Consider the following 13,345-nt stretch of genomic DNA (forward strand, 5'->3'; position numbering starts at 1 on the left):
GATTTTTCTCCCATCTCATTTAATCCTTCCTCAGAAAACGGAGCCAGGGGAGCTCTTCTCTGCCCAAAGTCATCCAGGACCAGGTCTCACCGTGAATCGGAGTCTGAACTTCCTAATCCCAACCCTGCACTCCTGCCATCATTCAATTCTCCCTGAAAGCCACTGAAATAGGCAGAAATGTTATATGTCAATGACCACCTCAGTCCTGTTTTTCCACCTTGTTTGAGCAGTGGGTAGATCTTGCCCAATCCTGAACCAATTCCAGTGAGGGCTGACAGCGGAAGTTCCAACACGGAGCTGTCTTACTGGCCTTTCTCTCCATTCTCTACTATGTGTCTGGTCTCCCCTTCTTGGGAACCCCCTGATGGCTACCTATTGCTGCAGGTAAGATTAGGGGCTCTCTCTGATGCTTCCATAAAATCCCCAATAATAGAGTCGTTCTATTATTGTCCTCATCACATTGTTTGTAATGATCCATCAGCGGGTCTGAACTTCTTTAGAATGCAAGTTCTTTGAAAGCAGTAATAATATTTTAATTATCTTTACTGGCAGTAGCAATAAGTCAATGGGTTAGGACCACGTTGCCCATGAGGTTTGCCATCTCACCCTGAATCACAGCCTGCTGGCCCGAGTACTGGTACTTTTCTTACCTCCTTGAATTTCTTCTTCTAGGTCCCTGACTCTAGGCCTGTATCCTCAGCAATGTGGGTGATTTGGGTTAAAACCAAAGGGCCTACGATGGTGCCACCAATTTGAATTTGAGAAGTGTCACACGCTGTTGACTCCTGCAGCTGTGTCCCACATCTAATTCAGTCCTTTAGGGAGCAACAGGCAGGTGGGCTTATTAACACCATAAATTAGACCACTAGCCATTCCTATCAGAGGCCACCCTGTAGCTGGACAAAGTCCTCAAGTCCCAGTCCTGCTAAGTCTGAACTACCTACCAAATGATTTCGACTAGCATTCTCTACTGAGGTCCCAGAATGCTCTAGATCAGACCATACTAGGATGTCACTTAATATATATCAGCTATTTATAGGCTTTAAGGTCATAGCGACTTCTCACTTAAAATAATGGTTCCATATTCAGAATGAGAAGTCCTTTGTTTCACAATGAAGCAGACTTTACCTGAAGGTCCCGCAGTGCTGTCTCATGAGTGTGCGCATCCCCTTCCAGAACTGAGTACCGATCAAGCTTCTCTTGCTCCTTCTCAAGCCAAGCTTCAAATGCCTTCAAGTCTCTCTGATACTCTTGGTGCAGGCGAACTAGTTTTTCCGACTTGGTTACTGCTTCCTGTTGTTAGCATTTCAGATGATTAAGATGGGAAAACATTACTATAGTCCGCGGTTTACATGAACCGTTAAGAATTCACTTTTGGAATATTAGAAAAGCATGATTATTAAATCATTAAAATACGAATCATTTCCTAGAAGAATAAAATGTCAAGATTTATGTAAAGAAAAAAAACATAATATGAGTAAAAAGGAAAGTGAAAGTCACACAGTCATTTCTGACTCTTTGCCATCCCATGACTATAGCCTGCCTGGCTGGCTCCTCTGTCCATGTACTTCTCCAGGCAAGAGTACTGGTGTGGGTTGCCATTTCTTTCACCAGGAAATCTTCCCAACCAGGAGTCAAACCCGGGTCTCCTACATTGCAGGCAGATTCTTTACCAACTGAGCCACCAGAGGGGGTCTTAAAGATCATTTCATTAACTTCTTGATCTCTGAATTCCTTATGAAATGTAAAATGGATATTCAAAAAATGAATTAACGTTATTTGTCATAAAAATACATTTTTGCTAATGAAGAAAACTGAAATTTTCATATTGTTCCTTGAGTGAGAATTTGGATTCACTGTAGATTCAATTTTCCATGTACTCTAATAAAGTAGGCTGTGCTCTGAAAAGTTCTTTTTATTTTCTTTGTGAGATTTAAGCAAAGAATGATAAATATTATTGGCAATTTTTCCCTGCTTTAGAAAGTTTTCATCACCAGAGATATGAAGATATTTATGATTCTTCCTTATGAAGCTCCCCTCAATTTTTTTTTTCAATAGGTACATTTGGAGGACTTTTTAGTTGAGAACTATTTTCCTCCAATAACTTTCATATCCTAACAATAGTTGAGAGTTTTTGTTTGCTTTGCCAGTAGGGTACTCCAAGTATTAAAATTCATTTTGCTTTTTTTGTCCTATTTGCTTTCACAAGCCTGTCATTTCCCCCAAACAAATGAGTCTTTAATAAGCACAACTCCAAATACCCCTCTTTCAGTGGGTCTGCATGGAACACGGTGAGCCATACCTTGGTCCGCTCTCTGATGGCTCCGTACCGTTCCTGCAGGTCCTGGAATTCTAACTGGGTGACATAGTGCTCCGTCATGCCAGCCCCTTTCACTTCAATGGTCTCCAGTAAGCTGCCATGACTCAGCACTTCCTCGTTTAATAACTAGAGAACATTTAAAAAAAAAAATAAAGGAATTACTGTGTATATCGTCATATTGATGGTAACTTGTAAAATCAGTGTATTTTAACTGCATAGCTGACAAGTGATCTCAGGTTATCTATCTGCAGTCTACACTCTATCCACCATCTATCTCTACACAGATATATGAATGGTGTGTGTATTTGATATTGGGCCCATAACTTGATCTGAGTGGACTTGGAAATCTCAACTTTAATTTGTCCAAATTTGGCTCCTGAGCACTACTCCATTCCCATCCATCCCCAGCCACCACCGAACCTCCTTCCACTCGGTCTGTTTGTCAAACAGTAAATGCTACCGTTCTCACCCAGCTGATCAACTGAGAACACTGGAGTCACCCTTTGTCCCTCCATCCATGGTGAGATCCTGTTAGTTCCGTCTCTTCACTGTGTCCTGACATGTGTCCTCCTGCTCCTGCAAGCCTCCTGGCCCCTGCTGCTATCATCTTTTCCTTGGACTTTTGTGATATCCTGCTGGGCAGATTCCCTGCCCCCAGCTCCTGCACTGTTCCTTTGTCCACCTTCCACACAGCAGCTTGAGTGATAAAAGGCTTTAATATTCTAAAGGGGATCGTTTTGCTGTCCAGTTCAAAGCATTGATTATCTTCCCCAGGCTGCGGGGATCAAGTGTGAAATCCACAGGCTTGGATCCTCATAACAACGTGAGATCTGGTCCTGCCACCTCCACCACGTCACCTGGACATCCACTCATTGAGTCTCTGCTCCAGTAACAGCCAGCCTTTCTTACAGTTCCCTTTTATCCAACCCAGGTTCTCTCCTCCCCAGGGACCATGGACATGTGGATGATCCCATCTGAAATCCTCCTTTCCCACCTCCTCCCCAACCTGTTTTCTCTGCACTGAATTCCTGAGGGCATCATCTCCATCTCCTCTTTCAAGAGGCCTTTCCTGTCCCTCCCCACCCCCGATTCCTTGATGTCTTTATCAACCCAATCCCAATAAATCTCTCATTACTCTCAACGTTTTCTTCATATCACTCATCCTCAGTTATAATCATTTACTTATTCAATCATTCTCGAATGAGTCCATGTGCAACCTCCAGAGTGAAACCTTGGTCTGTTTTATTTACCTAGAATCAAGCACAATGCCTGCATGTAACAAGTTCTCCATAGTATTTGTTGACTAGATGAATAATGTAATAAATTAAGTAATCATCATAATAATACTATGAAGTCAATAATTATAATTATATGAATTTTCAGATGCAAACAGCAGACCCAGAAATGTTAAGTGGCTTGGCATAGGTCATGCAAGGCCATTTAGTTATTCAGCTAACCTTTACTCAGCATTTGTTCTGTGTCAGAGAGCCATGTGCATAGGATAAGAAGAAAACTGAGCAACTTTATCCACTGAGAGAGAGAGCAATGTAAGTATAGAGTCTATAAAATTCATCAAGAGATGAGAAAGACAGAGAACGGAAGAACTAATCAAGCCTCCAGTGGTGGTGGCTCCAAGCAAAGATGGGGGCTTCTGAACTATTCAGAAAGTTAAGTACAAGGTTGCTAGGTACAAGAGTAGGGCTAAGGTATTCTGTGAAAAATGGAAGATGTGACAGAAAAACAAGTTTTACTTCCTAAGGATGAACAGGCTAAAGATACCAAAAGTTATTTGTAGTTGTTGTCTAGTTGCTAAGTCATGTCTGACTTTTTTGCGCCCCCATGGAGGGTAGGTCACCAGGCTCATCTGTCCACGGGATTTTCCAAGCAAGAATACAGGAGTGGGTTGATACTTCTTTCTCAAGGGGATCTTCCCAACCCAGGGACTGAATATACGTGGATTCTTCACCACTGAGTCACTAGGGAAGCCTGATTAAAACATACTACAAGTTGCCAAACTTTAAATATTTTATAAAATATAGGTCTATGAAGTTTTCCTAGAAAGGGACATTTTCACTCACTAATAAAATAGCCACAAACAAAAGTTTGTTTAAGAAGCTATTAGAAATTACAGTAAACTCCCCCAACAGAGTTCACCTATGTGGACGGCCCTAGCATATAGATGGGCATGTTTTTGTAGTGGCTCATTCGTGTCTGACTCTTTGCAACCCCATGGACGGTAGCCTACCAGGCACCTCTGTCCATGGGGATTCTCCAGGGAAGAATACTGGAGTAGGTTGCCAGTTCCTTCTCCAGAATGTTTTTGTATAGCCATGGCAATTCTGAAGCACAGGCAGAGGACAAATCGAATGTGAAACCCAGCCCCACCTTGGCCTTCCCGAGAGCTGCTGTTTTCTCCCGCAGTTCTGCGTGCTGCCTCTCAGATTCATTCAGGCTGGCCTCCACACCGTCCATCCAGCTGGAAAACTGTCGAACATCATCCTGGTAACTTGTCCACTTAGAAAGAGCTCCTTCAAGTTGACTGAAAGGTAATTGAAAGGACAGTAATCTACACTGAGAAGCCGTCTGCATGCAGTCTGCCTGATCTCTATCACCCTATCTGCTCTGTCCACTTCCCCAGCAGGAAGCCCATAGATCAGGTCGGGGCAGGCTTGAGGGGGGCTGAATGGTCACAGCTTATCAGATCCAAGCCTGGGTCTCTGGAAAGCACAACTTTGAGAAGCAAAGGATGGTGAAGTCTAGGCGGACAGGTGGAGAAGTGGGACAGGACATAAAACTTGGATTCAGTAACCAAGTCACGTGAGATGCTGGAAGAGGTCTGAAGGCAAAAGGAGAGATGTCCCAAGGAAGGCTTTTCTTGAGCCAAGATTCAAGAAAATAAGGGTATCAATATTTAATTCCACCAGAGGAGAGAAACAAAAAGGAATAAAAGACAGGAAACTGACTCAGGGCAGTTTGTTTACAAACATTCCAGCTTCACCCCTCACCCCTTTGCTCTCCATGGGTAATCTCCAGAGATGCTGTCTACACTGGCTCCCAGCAGTGCCTTTTGTGGGGGTAAATTCCAGCTCCCACCCTTTACTGACTGCCCTCTTTCCCTCATGGCTCTTTCCCACCACCCACGGGTGTGTTCTGGGGCTACTTCCCAAGGAAACAGTTTAATTTTAACTAATACATCTTCCCATAATTAAACATTTATTTACCCTGTGGTTTTTTTGAGCAGTGAGCACCAACATGAAGAATAGTTATAGTTGCATAAAAACACAGACACAGTACTGCAGGTCAACGTAAATGCAAGGTCACACCTGCCACTTTCTTTTCTTCCAAGAAGAAAACAGAAAAGAAACGAGGGAGGGAATGAAGGAAAGAAGGAGGCCAAAAATAAGGGAGCAGGGCAATAGAGAGAGTGAAAGAGACACCAAGAGAGGACAGGGGAAACCCTGGACGGTGTGTTACTGAGCTCTTCTGTAGATCTTTTAGCAATGACTTGGCAGTAGCCCTTCAGCTTCACTAACCTTTTACAACGAATTGCTGCAGACAAAAGGGACGCCCACATATCCTTCACACTCGCCAGCTGCTGCTGAATGGCAGGGATACCTTCCGGGGAGGTGTTCTGAAGGACAGATTCCCCTCTGGTCACTATCATCTTCATCTGGATCTCTTTTTCCTGTTTCACTGATAACAGAGCCTATAAAAGCCCATACAGAAGTCCTTTGTCATCTGTATGTTTAACATGGCTAGCTTTAAATATTTCAGAGTCCCTGTGCATAGCGGATGACCTGCAGTCCTGTTGAGCCCTAGATCTCTTGGGCTGATCGGAAGTAGGCCAGGAGAGTCACTGGCTGGTGGTATCAGGAACCAGTAACCAGTCACCCACTGGTCTCCAAGTGGCCTTTCAGATCTTTATTATTCTCTGAATGAACAATCCCTGATTTCCACTGAAGTTTAAGTTCACTGTTTTTTAATAAGCGAAAAATAGACAACAATAGGATTCCTAAATTCTCAAAGGTCACAGGATGAAGAGCTAACAGGATGAATGTTAAAGTCTCTCGTACAACAAACTGAAAGAAATAGATAAATTCATAGTCTATATTAATTTATGCATTTCAAGTTCTTCACAAGCACTATTCTTTTTCTATATAAGAAAGATGCTTGAATTCAAAGTTATAAAACTGGTGTTTATCACCTAAAAGGTAAAGGTTCATCTCTCTCCTTCATCTGGACCTTGCCCATCTCTGCAGATTGAGATTCAGCCACTCCTGGCCATCAGCTTCTGCCACAGCAGAAAGGAAGTGCTAGCAGCGACTCACACACCACACCATTGGCTTTCTTCAGCTTTTGCTCATTGGGTTCCATCCTCAAGTCTCAGGTTTCCTGAGAAATCTGCTCCAACTCTCACACCATCTCCATCTCAGCTCCATCAGCACGCCCCATCTGCTATTACTGTCTCCTGTGCCTCAGCCTCTAGCCTCAGACTATAAAATCCTGACCATACTTTATTCATTTTTCAATCCCTGGTATCAAGACAGAGCACCAGTCTCCTAGAAGACACTCAGTGTATAAATGACAGGTGAATGAATGAAGAATGATTCCTTACCACAAACGTAAACTCATGCTGAATGAATTTCTTATGATGGGAGAAGAATGGACTGATACAATCAGGCAAGTTAACTGAACAAGATGGGAAATGTTTCTGCCTGATAAAATGTTTCATTGAGGTATTTCCTCAGAATAGATATGTCTGATATCTCTTGAAACTAGCCTATTCACTGGCCATATCAAGCAAGTAACCACCTTTGGGTTGTTATTTCAATTTTTGTAAAGTATTGATGGGCAAGTCTATCTGGGCTCAAATGATTTGGGAATGCTTAGGCAAGGCCTCCCTGTGTCAACAGGATCATAACAGCAAAGTATTCTTGGATTTCTTTTTTTTTTTTTCTTTTTAATATTTTATTATGTTTTCATTTATTTGGCTGCATAGAGTCTTAGCTGTGGCACGCGGACTCTTTCGTTGTAGCACACATATTCTCTAGTTGTGGTGTGCCGGCTTTGAGATGCTCCACGGCATGTGGAATCTTAGTTTCCTGACTGGGAATCCAACCAGTGTCCCCTGAATCGCAAAGCAGATTCCTAACCACCGGACCACCAGAGAAGTCCCCATTCCTGGGCTTCTTATCACACCAGGCAGATGGAGAGTTGAGAAATTTTGAGAAAAACAAATTCTGTAAATGAGAGACATTTCTTGTAAAAGACACACCTCAAGCTTGAGCATCCTGCTGTCCAGCACACTCTTGTCAGAGGTTGGGTGGCAGTACGAGTCCAACATGTGGACCGTGTCCGTCATCCAGTCCTGCAGGTCTTTAATTCCCAGGGAGAACTGATTGTGTTCCGCAACAATCCTATCCAGTCTTGACACTTTCTCCTAGAAATGACAGAGACCGTCATCCAGCTGTCCCTTCCATAGAGGCTTCACAGCCTACAGCTATGCAGACTGTAAAGCTAACCCCTGGTCTAAATAACTGTGAGCAGCCATAGGTTCGTACTCTGCATAGATACGATAAAGCCTGCGTTAATCTGTGAGATGGGAAATAGCTTTCTAAAGAGTAAAACTTTGAAGATAATCAGGTCAAGAAGCAGAAAGATTACAATGACAATTTACTGCCCCTCAATTTACTTGCTACTCTTCTTTATGACAATTGGGGATACTTTTCAGAAATTTCATTAGTTCATTCCTCACACCTTGTCTGGGAAACCCACTGAAGTAGTTTCTGCTTTCAGATCTTCATATTTGGGTCAATACCACATACTCACGTGACGTACATGATAGCCAATTCAAAAAAACCCAATTATCTGAGATTTTGTAATACCCGTAAATTAGGACCATAAATGTGGATTTATTTATTAATTAAAGTTAACATCCAACACAATGAAGATTTTATGAATATAATTTTTAGCACGTAAAGCATTTGAATATCTGTTGATTTTTTTGTACCTAAATAAATACAAAGCAATAGAAAGATGGTCTTAATTTACTCTAGATTTTCTGAATTTATGCCAGATTTTCTAAAAACAAAAAAAGTAACAAAAATAGGTCTAAACATAGTCTCTTCACTCCCAGGCTAATACTATATGACTGTCTCAACGATGTTTTAGTGGGGATGCAAACAGCAGGCCAGGAGTAAGCCCACACTCAAACAGGTGAAGCCAAGTTCCAGCAGATTCCCTACATTTTCAGATCTGAAATGCAAAAGAGAAGTATAGGGAACAAATGTCACAAGGCCGTAAAATTCAAGGTGGTCTGGCCCTCCGCAGTTCAGGATGGGTCTGCTGAATGCTCTAAGTGAGGTCACTGTCGGATCCCATTTACTTTTTTTCTAAGTTGTTAGAAAAGAACTTTCATCTGTTCTTTCAACTGATGGGAATCACTGCCAATTTTGAGCTCTGCTCCAGAATCTGAACTGAAACTCTCAATCAATGCATCTTTGATGACTATGTAATAAATATAAAGAATTGAGACAAATGAAAACAAAAAGTACTATCCGTAAAACTCACTCTTGCTGAGTCCACTAAAATTTAAAAATAGCTTCAAATTTCCGTTTTTTTGAAAGTAGTTTAATCTGTGTATCTTTAGACCCAGTACTCTGAAGTCTGCCTTCTATTTATGCTTTGAGTCTTCAAAATAAGAGCTCTGGGGAACCATTTCAGGATTAAAGGGAATACTTGGTGTAACCACAGAGATGGAAAGTCTCTTGGATGTTTGAAACCTCCCTTGCTGTTTTCAGACAAGCACGTTGAGATGACGCAGCGCACATGTTTGGCCGGGGTTGCAAGGCTAGGAAGAGCACTTACACGCCTCAGCCCTGCCCTGGGGGCCCCCGGGACACCGGGGCCCCAGCTCTGCACCAGGACGCACACTCACACACAGCACATGGCAGGCGTTACCTTTGTTACATTGCTTAGCGCTAGATACTGAGAAGACAGCTGCGACACCCGGTGCATAAAGCTCCTGCTGGCCGCCTGGCCCTCCCACAGCTGCTGAGCTTTCTCTTTCAGCCTGCGGAGCTGAGGCTCGTAGCAGTTTATTTCCTCAAGGACAGACTGAAAAGCACAAGCAAGTCACTATTAAGAGGCTGGGGAAGAGCACACGGCAGACAGAGCTTTGGCCCCAGGACCGCGGAAACAAACCCTGGAGAGTAATAGACGTGGCCCAAAGGCATTATTATTTCCAAGCTACACACAATGGAGGGCTCCAGAACCGGACAGATTACACCTCAAAGGAAAGCGGGAGCTCTGAACTCAGGAAAGGGTGCACCCAATCTCAAGACAGCACCGTCTAACTCCAGGGTGCCCGCATGCCTCTGATCTGAAGGCGGGTGAGACCGGCCAGGGGCTCGTCACCTGCAGCTTCTGCTGTTCTCGTCTCTTGGCTGGCAGATCATACAGGCGATTGCTGCTTTCATGAACCATCTTCTCGGTCTTACTCAGCCAGTCCTGTACAGGCTCAGCACTTACTTCAAAGTCCTTCATTTGGATCTTTAGATTCTATGAGGTTTTAGATAGTATTAGGGACCAAAAAAAAAAAAAAAGAAGTTAATAGTAAGTCTAGAGTCTTAATTTCCTCATTCATAAAATAGAAATATGGTGATGAACACTAAACACATTAATACATGCTAAGCGGGCACCTACAACAGCTTCACCTTCACTGTTTTGGCAGCTCTAGCCTCTCTCTTGAATATCACACTTAGGTTCATTGCTATTTTCCTGGCCATTACCCACTGGTTATCTTGCAGGCCAATTAAATTTAATATATATTAAATTCAATGAATCTTTCTATCTCTTCCCCAAACACTTTTTCTACCATATTCAAGACTCCCCTAATGGCATCATCATTCAAGCTATCTTCCAAATGAGAAACTAAAGACTTAAACTTAACTTCTTCTTCCTCGAGCCCCTTGTTAAATCAGCTATCAAATCCTGCCATGTTTTCTCTTAGAGAGAAATCCTTCATCCATTATCATTTCTTTAATCCAGGCCCTTGTCTCTTTCATCTGGACCATTTTGAAAAGCTTTCTCTTGTCTTCCAGCTACTTAACTATTTACCATTCTGGTCTACACTATGGCTAGAGAGTTGAGATATTTGTCTCTGAAAGACTAGTAGATTCTTCATTCAGCTTTTTTCAATCTTAGAATTAAGCCCTAGTGTCCTAAAACATTCTTTGTATGTAATGAACTAAAAGGGGCTTCCCTCATAGCTCAGTTGGTAAATCATCTGCCTGCAATGCAGGAAACCTGGGTTCGATTCCTAGGTCAGAAAGATTCCCTGGAGAAGGAAATGGCAACCCACTCCAGTATGCTTGCCTGGAGAATCCCATGGACAGAGGAGCCTGACAGGCTACAGTCCACAGGACCGCAAGAGTTGGGCACGACTTAGTGACTAAACCGCCACCAGTGAACTAATAATGTCTCTTCTATGCATCTAGAATGGTGTGGGTTATGTTGCATCCTTGGGAAAACTGAGAAAGTAAGTGCTGTTCTGGGGTTCAGAAAAGGAATCCTATCCGAGTCAAGGTCAAATTGTTTAGTACGCAAGACATTCTACTATCAGGTCCTAATCTTCATCCTTGGTCTTATGTTTGTTGCTCTTCCCACAATATTTCGCTTGAATGCCAAACATCTCAAAGTCTCCCACTAATAGCTGACACTTAACACCCTGGCCCTGCACATTCACCTCCTTCTAACTGAAATGCACGCGGCCTCTGCAAATTCAAAGAATGTTTAGTTTCCAGATTCAATTAGAATGTCGCCTTTCTAGATACCTTCCTTGATTTCTCCAAACAGAGTCAGTTTCATCCTTCTTTGAGTGATTCCCACATCCTGAGTACACCTATATTGCAACCATTGATTTTTATATTGTTTCCCTCTCCCTGAGGAGAAGGAAAGGTTGCTGCTACTGCTGCTAAGTTGCTTCAGTCGTGTTCAACTCTGTGTGACCCCAGAGACGGCAGCCCACCAGGCTCCCCCATCCCTGGGATTCTCCAGGCAAGAACACTGGAGTGGGTTGCCATTTGAAGGAAAGGTTAATACTTTCATATTCCTAACATAGTGCTTGGCACATAATAAGTGTTACTATGTGTATTATTGTGTGTATTAATATAAGTGAAGGAAGAAAGGAGGGAAGACAGGAGGGAAGGAAGGGAGATAGGCAGGAAGGAAGGAAAAAGAGAAGGAAAGAAAGAAGGAAGAAAAATAAGAAAAGCAGGAAGGCAAGCAATGGCTGACCTACTACTGGACATTTCTTGAATTAGGTAACCTCATTATACTATATGCACCGCTTTCGACAGAAGATGCTCAGGCCACACTGCACTAATGATCCCTGCAGGGTTGAGAGCAAATTTCTAGGCACTGCAAGATGGTTCTCTTATCTGTGTCAGATGCTCAATTGTGTCCGACTCTTTGCAACCCCATGGACTGTAGCCTACTAGGCACTTCTGTCCATGGGATTTTACAGGCAAGAATATTGGAGTGGGTTACCATTTCCTTCTCCAGGGGATCTTCCCAACCCACGGATTGAATCTATATCTCCTGTTGCTTCTTTATTGCAGGCAGACTGTTTACCACTTGAGCCATCTGGGCCTCTGCAAAATGGTTATTACTCTCTATTACATGGAGGGTGCCTGCCACGAAATGATAGCCACTATTATAGTAGAGAACTATGATGGTCTCTGGTTAGGGAAGAATTGAGGAAACATGCATTTTCTCTTTCCAGATATTAATTCTCTATTATTAGTTTTCCATCCTTCATTGATTATGGCCATAATTAAATTAAGGCTCTCTTCTGCTAGGAAGCATTTTAAAAGGAAAAAAATAAAATATTTCCCATGATGCTTAACTTTCCTCTAAGAGAAGAGTTGGTACACAAAAGAGATTATTTCAAGAAAAAAAAATAATTGCATTATGGGGTAATTATGATTATAATAAATTCAAGTTATGTTATCCCTAGGTAAAATAAAATTATTTTGTCTCTCTGTATACTGAACTCCTAAAATCTGCTATTTAGTACTTGGTATCTGCATTAGTTATAACACACTGTCTCATCCATAGCATTTTGCAGCCTTGCATGGATATTTCTGTTCACTTCTCCTAGAACAACTTTCACAAATGAAGGACTTCAAGTAAAGATTTAATGATATTGCCTAAAACTAAAACCAGTTGTTCCTGATGGGCTGGTACATGGGCAAGCCTGTGATAACTGCCTCTATCATGAAGGAAGCTATTAAATTCCTCAGTGAGGTTCACACTTCAACACAGAGCTGATTCTTAAGGTTATCCAGTTATCCAGTCATATTCAGAGAGGGATGACCAAAATCTCTGACAAGGATATCTAGATGTACTGGATATAATACATTGGATTTTAACAACAACAACAACAAATAACACAGAACGTGTCCACATGGTTGGCTATAGTATACCTCCAGAGCAGATTCCTTTTGGTGGAGATTCGAATGAAAATTTTTCCAATCTTCTTTTGCAGTTGCAATTTTGGCCTGGATGCCACTAGCTTTCTCTTTGGTCAACAGAGTACACAAAAGTTCTCCTTTAGAAAGCATCATGTTTAGCTTGTGCTGTCCATTTTCACTTTCTGAGAAAAATTCCTTAAAGAAGAGATTAGGCATAATAAAAAGCTCTATACATTAAAATACATGAATTTCCTATTTATTTCTCAATAAAATCAAAGAAAAGAAATTAACAATTTTTTGCATATAATTGACTAAGATTCTTTTACCCTATTTGTACAATAACACTCTTATGCATTAGTGTATTATGTATGCATTGTATCTAATAATAATCTTATGTAACTGTTACAGGTATTGTGAAAATTAATAAGAAAATCTGCCTACCATGCTCAAGCACAATGTTTCTCAAATATAAAGAGCTTTTATTATCTCCTAAATCCCTATTAATATATAAAAATAGCATGCATTTAGATGAATGGACTAGTTTCTTTTC

The 13,345-nt window shown here is 41.9% G+C and overlaps 1 protein-coding gene across 13 annotated transcripts in view; it reads right to left on the bottom strand.

The window, feature by feature from the left end:
* Window positions 1-13,345, bottom strand: part of SYNE1 (spectrin repeat containing nuclear envelope protein 1) — a 492,337-nt gene that overhangs the window by 237,143 nt on the left and 241,849 nt on the right. For all 13 annotated transcript variants that reach the window (XM_018053370.1, XM_018053378.1, XM_018053374.1 and 10 more), the window contains 8 exons: window positions 12,808-12,990; window positions 9,737-9,880; window positions 9,281-9,436; window positions 7,596-7,760; window positions 5,854-6,026; window positions 4,706-4,859; window positions 2,303-2,446; window positions 1,129-1,293 (listed from right to left, as the gene is read on the bottom strand). In XM_018053370.1, coding sequence (XP_017908859.1) covers window positions 1,129-1,293; window positions 2,303-2,446; window positions 4,706-4,859; window positions 5,854-6,026; window positions 7,596-7,760; window positions 9,281-9,436; window positions 9,737-9,880; window positions 12,808-12,990 — 1,284 coding nt within the window. The remainder of the gene's footprint in view (window positions 1-1,128; window positions 1,294-2,302; window positions 2,447-4,705; window positions 4,860-5,853; window positions 6,027-7,595; window positions 7,761-9,280; window positions 9,437-9,736; window positions 9,881-12,807; window positions 12,991-13,345) is intronic.

This window comes from Capra hircus, chromosome 9 (genome assembly GCF_001704415.2).
Source record: "Capra hircus breed San Clemente chromosome 9, ASM170441v1, whole genome shotgun sequence".
In the NCBI taxonomy this organism is placed as follows: Eukaryota; Metazoa; Chordata; class Mammalia; order Artiodactyla; family Bovidae; genus Capra; species Capra hircus.